Source organism: Electrophorus electricus, chromosome 26 (genome assembly GCF_013358815.1).
Source record: "Electrophorus electricus isolate fEleEle1 chromosome 26, fEleEle1.pri, whole genome shotgun sequence".
NCBI classification, from domain to species: Eukaryota; Metazoa; Chordata; class Actinopteri; order Gymnotiformes; family Gymnotidae; genus Electrophorus; species Electrophorus electricus.
The window spans coordinates 10,009,944-10,017,443 of NC_049560.1; the positions used below are offsets into that span (position 1 = coordinate 10,009,944).

Consider the following 7,500-nt stretch of genomic DNA (forward strand, 5'->3'; position numbering starts at 1 on the left):
TGGTTTACAGCTTCAGGAACTCAATCACACACACACACACACACACACACACACACACACACACACACACACACACACACACACACACACACACACACACACACACACACACACACACACACACGAGTGGACATGTGCATATGTGATGTCTGAAGCTTGTTTGTTTATTTGTGTGTGTGTGTGGGGTGGGGGAGGATACTGCAGCTCCATCAGAGACACGCAATTACACACTTATTATAGATACCATCATCATCATCATCATCATCATCATCATCATCATCACTGACCTGGATCCTGCAGACTCGACACAATGACAATGTAGACCACACACACACACACATGCACACACACACACTACTGACCCTCACACAGGCCCAGACCCACCCTCACCACACACACACACACACACACACACACACACACACACACACACACACACACACACACACACACACACACACACACACACTCGCACGCACCTGCTTGTGGTGACTCAACCTAACTAACCTGCCACTGTTTATGTCCACAAACACTTTGCGTTTGCTGTCTATTCATAGTAGCTATGTCTCCAGCACTAAGCCAAACCTCACGTCCTGCAGGACACAACAGGAAACAGATTCTCAGGCGGGACTCTCGCAAACACCACGGACAAGCAGGCATTAATGATGAGGAGAAAGGCGAGAACAACTTTTAAACGACTTTTAGCTGACCGTCATCTCGCCAGACTGCGTCCCCACGCCGACCGTAGCTGTGTTTAAAACGGAAGCTTTAGCCTTGTCTGACACCACGGCTTTTCTGACGTTTTAAAAGGGGCTTACACACCGGGGTTGGCAGTGGCTTAGCCTAATCAGTGCACACAAAGGCACATTAGCGAGGCGTCAAGAAGCCCACAAAGCTCTTTCTTTCCACCCGGAAAGGAAACGAACGCACGAACGAAGGAGACCGTCATCGGGCCGTGACAGCTCAAGCTTCGGCTGGGGCGGGCTGGAGATCTCGGAAGGTTGTCGCTAACTATAACAAAAATGGCCTTAAAGTGGAGAGTGAAATGTCAACATCCCCCGATACTACTACATGCTAAAAATAAAGCTATGCAATACACACACATTCTCTGTGTATAGGAAACAGTAAAATTAGACACCCAGTTCAGGAAGGACACAGCAGAAACACTGACTGTATGACGGATGGAAGATCTTCAACAAACAAAAGCAGGACGGCATTATTAAAAAACAAACAGGCACAAAAAGACAGAACCAGAATAACAAATACGAGTGCCCGAGTCCGTCTGATACATCAGGCTCGTCTAAACAGCTCTGCTGTAGTAGATTTATGTTCTGTGACCAAAACAATATTGGCTTGATGTGAAGGAGGGATAAAGAGAAAAGCAGAGGAGAGGCAGCTTGTCTCACGTGTGCCCAGCGGCTGTGGTTCCTTCACACCCCCCAACACGCCAGTCGCTGTGGCGACACACACTTATTCACCTGGCGAGAGGGTGAGAGGGAGAGAGGGGGAGAGAGAGAGAGAGAGAGGGAGAGAGAGAGAGAGAGAGAGAGAGAGAGAGAGAGAGAGAGAGAGAGGGGAGAGAGAGAGAGAGAGAGGGAGAGAGGGAGAGAGGGGGAGAGGGAGAGAGAGAGGGAGAGAGGGAGAGAGAGAGAGAGAGAGGGAGAGAGGGAGAGAGAGAGAGAGAGAGAGAGAGAGAGAGGGAGAGAGGGAGAGAGAGAGAGAGAGAGAGAGAGGGGGCGGCAAAGGCGCTCGCCCTCCTACCTGGATGATGGACATCCTGTGGGCGGGTGCGTCGGCCGCGCCGCCGACGGGCCCCGTGAAGCTGGAGTGGCAGCCGGCGTGGCCCTGCGGCACGCCCAGGCTGTTGGCAGTGGGTTTGAGGTACATGACTTCTGAGCGCGGGGAGCTGAGGGGCAGGCGTGTCTGGTAGTCGAAGTAGACGGGCGAGGTGGCGAGTGAGGCGCTGCTCACCACGTTCATCACGTTGACGGCGTCGCGCTCCTCCCCTTCGCTCTGCACCAGCATGATGTCGTTCTTGCTGATCTTCTTCTTCTTGCCCTTGCCGAGTGGCGGGTGCGAGTACTCGGCGATGCGGCAGTTGTACGTGCGCACCTCCTTGTTCTCGCGCCGGCACTTGACGGCGACGGCGACCATGGCGACGAGCAGGAGGGCGGAGATGACGCTGAGCGTGGCGATGAGCGGCAAGGAGGCGTCCCACGCCCGGCGTTCGCCGTTGACCCGCGGCTCGCCTTCGGGGGGCGCGCCCGAATACGCCTTCACCACCAGGCGCGCCATGGCGGACAGCGTGGGCTTGCCGTGGTCTGTCACCTTGACGATGAGTTCCACCACGGGCGACACCTCTTCCCAGAGAGGCTGCGAGGTGCGCACCTCGCCCGTTACGGGGTCGATCTCAAACAGGCGCTCCTCGTTGCCGTCGGAGAGCTCGTAGGTGAGGCGGCCGCTCTCGCCGAAGTCGTTGTCCACGGCCCGCACCGTGGTGATGACGTGGCCCACGCCGACGTTGCGCGGGACGTGGATCTCGGCCGTGTCGTTCTGCAGCAGCGGTAGGACGATAACGGGGATGTTGTCGTTGACGTCCAGCACGCTCACCCGCACTGTGGTATTGCTCTCCAGGTGCGGGTTGCCCGAGTCCTTTGCCTGCACCTTGAAGTCGAAGTACTTGGTCTGCTCATAGTTGAAGCTCCGCAGGGCGTAAATGGCTCCGTCGGTGGGTTTGATGTTCACGTACGTCGTGATGGACTCCTCACTCACATTGGATGGCAAGAGGGAGTAGGAGACCGTCCCGTTCTGGCCCAGATCTGGGTCGTGGGCCAGGACGGACCCGAGATACTCTCCCGGGATGTTGTTCTCGGGCACCTGGAGGAGGTAAACCATCTTGGTAAAGCGGGGTGCGTTATCGTTCTCATCCAGAATTTTGACGGTGAAGGACTTGGTGGAGTTCAGAGGAGGGTTTCCGTTGTCTTTGGCCACGATGGTGATATTGTACTCATCCTTCATCTCACGGTCCAGCGGCCTGTCCGTCACCACCGTGTAGAAGTTGTCCGAGTTCTCCTCCAGCCTGAACGGCACGTTGCCCGATATCCGGCACTGGAGCTGCCCGTTCCGGCCCGAGTCCTTGTCGGTGACCCTCACCAGAGCGATGACGGTCCCGGGGGTGGCAGCCTCGCTAATTGCCCCCTGCCTCACCGCCACAAAACTTATTGATGGCCAGTTGTCATTCCTGTCGAGCACTTTAACGGTGACTTTACAATGACCGGGAATTGGGTTTGGACCTTGATCCTTTGCCTGCACATCAATCTCAATAATTGGGTTTTCCTCGTAGTCGATTTTCCCCTGAATCTTTATAACACCTGTTCTGGGGTCTATTGAGAACAGCTCTTTGATTCTGTCCGGGACGTAGCAGCTGAAAGAATAGGCAACCTGCCCGTTATTTCCTTCGTCGGGGTCGGTGGCGTTTAGGTCTATCAGTATGGTGCCAGGGGTGGAGTTCTCGGGGATCTCTATAACGTAAGAGGGCTGGTCGAACACGGGGCTGTTGTCATTAGAGTCGGTCACTTTCACATTAATCTGCACCGTGCCGGATTTGGGATATTCTCCTCCATCTGTGGCGGTTATGATAAGAGTGTGATGACTGCGTTCCTCTCTGTCTAGCGATCTCTGAACGACCAACTCAGGAAATTTAGTCCCGTCCCCTCTGGATTTTACATCCAAGGAAAATATGCTGTAGTCATCTCGCGTGATCTGATAGGTTTTAAGGCCGTTTTCCCGAGTGTCAGGGTCGTATGCCGCAGCCAGAGGGAAACGCGTGCCTGGCGCTGCGTTCTCAGAAATGTCGATATCGATTTGATCAGAAGGGAAGTTGGGCGCGTTATCATTGATGTCCTGTATTTCTATCTTAATCATGCAAATCTCTCTGTCGTTGGCAAACACTTCCAGTGACAGCTGGCACTTGGGGTTTCGTTTGCACAGTGTTTCCCTGTCGATCCGCTGCTTGGTGTAGAGTAGCCCGCTTTCGGGGTCCACGTCTATGAGGTGTGGAGCGGAATTCTCCAGCACCCTGAAGTTGGATTTTTTGCCCTGTTCCCCCAGCTCGAGACCGGCGTCTTTGGCAATGTTTCCAATCACGCCCTGAATTTTTTCCTCGGGTATCGAATAGTTCAAGTTTTTCAATGTCAGGGCTTGCGCCCATAAGAGAAGGAAAAAGAAAATCGAGAGAGACATCCCTTTCCGCAGGAGACCCTTTGGCTTCCGCCGCGTTTTACGCTTCCGACCTGTTGATCTGCCCGGCAATCTTGCGATTTATACCTTCAGCAGCTAGTCTGATCATGGCAGAAAATGTCCAGAGACATCGTGCGGTTTTTTCCTCCCGACGCTCGACGTTCCTTTTATCCTGAGTTTTTACAACAAGCGCTGCGGCTCCACAGCTAATTCAAATTCTGCTGAATGCCAGGCGCATTGGAGACATGACCGCGATGAAACAGCCTTTCTGCGTCCCCTCGTCTGAAACAAATGCAAAAAAAAAGAGATACAGAAAATATATTTCTTGCTGCAAAACACGACATTTGCATGTGTATAACGTGAATCCCAACTTAATAACTGAACAATCCCGAAGCAGAATGGTTAAAAGAGACTCTTTGTGTATGCGGGTTTTTCCCTCGCCAGTGCGACTTAATGAAATGCACATCTAATGCGTAATTCTTCATTCCTTGACGAACGACGTGGAGAGCATGTCAATAATGTAACCTTGAAAGGCGTCGGACGCTACACCACTACACAGCCTCCTCTATTCCTTTTACAGCTTTTCACATGCAGGGAACGCGAACGCGGCCGGAATAAGTCATGTGGCATGAGTTAACTACACCAGCACCGCCACAAATAACCACACGACTCGTGCAAATAAACGGTAAAGTAGCAACGACGGATAAATGTTTCTGTTCCCAACGCAAACAGCTGACAAAAGGGGCACATGCGTGCTGAGGCAACGCCAGGAAGACGAATGGGTTAAAAACAGGACCCTCAAACGCGCCAACAAATCAATCAATCCGACAGTTTAACTGCATCCACACGCGCAGTGTCCAAGGCAAATAACGGAATAAAGCCGCACGTGGACGGCAGCCCTGCGGCATGCTTCCCTGATCCCGCAGAGCACGCGAAGCTGTTGCATCCGCTCCGACACGGTGCAAACCCCACAGCGCGAGCCGCTCTTGGCTGACGCGCGCATGTGAATGACATCTCGCCTCTCCGATTTGCCCCAACGACAGACTGAAGAGAAGGACTTACCCCGCAACCCGGCGTCCCCGCTAAAACCAACAACAACAACAACAACAACAACAACAACAGTTTACATCCTTCCGGAGAACGGGAAAGCCACCCGCTCCAACACGCGCGACGGTGCAGCGAAGTGGAGCGCTCCGGTGAAGTGCGCCCGCAGCGTGCACGAGCCCGGTCCTCTCCCGGAGTCTCGCTGATCTGAATGCAGTGACTCGCCTCCGTCCGGCGCGTGAGTCTCTAGGAGAGGTGTGAGGCCCCGGACAGAAAATATAGATCCACGCAGGGCTCGGGCAGCGTGCGAAGTCCTGGCGCGGGGACAGACATCCCCGTGACGGCTGCGTCCTTGCCCCCTCGGGGGACTACGTCCACACTTTGCTTTGCTTTGCGGCGGAATGTAAAGTGAAGGAGCCAGAGAAAAGCCAGGCGGCTGTGCATGTGGGTACACGCGCAAAGTGGCGGCAGACGGACCCGGTCCTGTAGGGATGCGCGAGGTGGGCTACTCCATCCTCTCCACGTCTCTCTGACTAACTCACTCTTTCTCCCAGTGCATTAAACATCGTTACTGATCCGCGGCCAACCAATAGACGCAGGAGGGGGGGGGGGTCTGTCCTCTACATCTCCTCCAATAGCTTCCTCTGCTCCCGGTTTAAAGGAGGAGTCCGCCAGCGCTCCCAATGTGGCCCGTCCCCCTGCTGTAGGGCACTTCTCAAACCCCACAGTCAACAACGCTTCGCGGGATTTGAAATCCTAACGACGTTTTTTTTCCGTTAGCGCGACTGTTTTTTTTTGGGTTTTTTTGCAGTTGCATGAAGCTGGCAGCCCGGGACAGCGGTTACCGTCTGCGCTCACGTTACCGACTACATTAACCGGTACCGGTACCGGTACCGCTCGGTCCTGAGTCTGGCTGGAGGCTTGAAAAGCTTCTTACAGTCAAATATCGGATGTGTTTACTGCGCCTTACAGGAAAAACTGTGATTTGTTTCCCCCCCCCCGAAGGATGTTGAGACGAAACTTTTAAAGCAAAGTCTTTAAGTGTTGCATCAATACTCCACAGTGGTGTTTGTTTTGTTCCCGTGCTATTATAGAGCCGTTGTAAACGGAAGCGTTGGCCGGTCTGTTTAACAAACAGAGGCTTTTCCCGCACACTGCTTCATATTCCATCCCATTATCCCGATTTATCCTCCAAGTCATTCATAAATGAGAAAAAAAAAAGATTAAATATAATTGATGCGAGTGTCTGGGTAATAATAGTATATATTTAGTAGTAAAATATTAATGTAGCCAATATAGTCGAAAATGTTAATGCAAGTAGCCTTTAGGACTAAACATGTATTGTACAACTCTGCTTTAAACATATAGGACTAGGGTTAAAACATATAGGACTTGGGTTTAAACATATAGCACTAGGGTTTAAACATATAGGACTAGACTTTAAACATATAGGACTTTGGTTAAACATATAGCACTAGGGTTTAAACATATAGGACTATGGTTAAACATATAGGACTAGAATTTAAATATATAGGACTATGGTGTAAACATAGGACTAGGGTTTAAACATAGGACTTGGGTTTAAACATATAGGGCTTGGGTTTAAACATAGAACAAGTGTTAAACAAATAGGATTAGTCTAAGTATACAGAACTAGGGTTTAAACATATAGCACTAGGGTTTAAACATATAGGACTAGACTTTAAACATATAGGAGTAGGGTTTAAACATAAAGTACTAGACTTTAAACATATAGCACTAGGGTTTAAACATATAGGAGTAGGGTTTAAACATATAGGAGTAGGGTTTAAACATTATCCCGATTTATCCTCCAAGTCATTCATAAATGATAAAAAAAACAAAAAAACAAAACGGATTAAATATAATTGATGTGAGTGTCTGGGTAATAATAGTATATATTTAATAGTAAAATATTAATTTAGCCAACATAGTCGAAAATGTTAATGCAAGTAGCCTTTAGGACTAAACATGTATTGTATGACTCTGCTTTAAACATATAGCACTAGGGTTTAAACATATAGCACTAGGGTTTAAACATATAGGAGTAGGGTTTAAACATATAGCACTAGGATTTAAACATATAGGAGTAGGGTTTAAACATTATCCCGATTTATCCTCCAAGTCATTCATAAATGATAAAAAAAACAAAAAAACAAAACGGATTAAATATAATTGATGTGAGTGTCTGGGTAATAA

The 7,500-nt window shown here is 50.4% G+C and overlaps 1 protein-coding gene across 1 annotated transcript in view; it reads right to left on the reverse strand.

Moving 5' to 3' along the window:
- pcdh17 (protocadherin 17) overlaps nt 1-5,502 on the reverse strand; it is a 56,075-nt gene extending 50,573 nt beyond the window's left edge. The window contains exons 1-2 of the mRNA XM_035523091.1: nt 5,302-5,502; nt 1,762-4,521 (exon numbers count right to left, since the gene is read on the reverse strand). Coding sequence (XP_035378984.1) covers nt 1,762-4,242 — 2,481 coding nt within the window. The 5' untranslated portion in view covers nt 4,243-4,521; nt 5,302-5,502. The remainder of the gene's footprint in view (nt 1-1,761; nt 4,522-5,301) is intronic.
- Nucleotides 5,503-7,500: the final 1,998 nt, after the last annotated feature.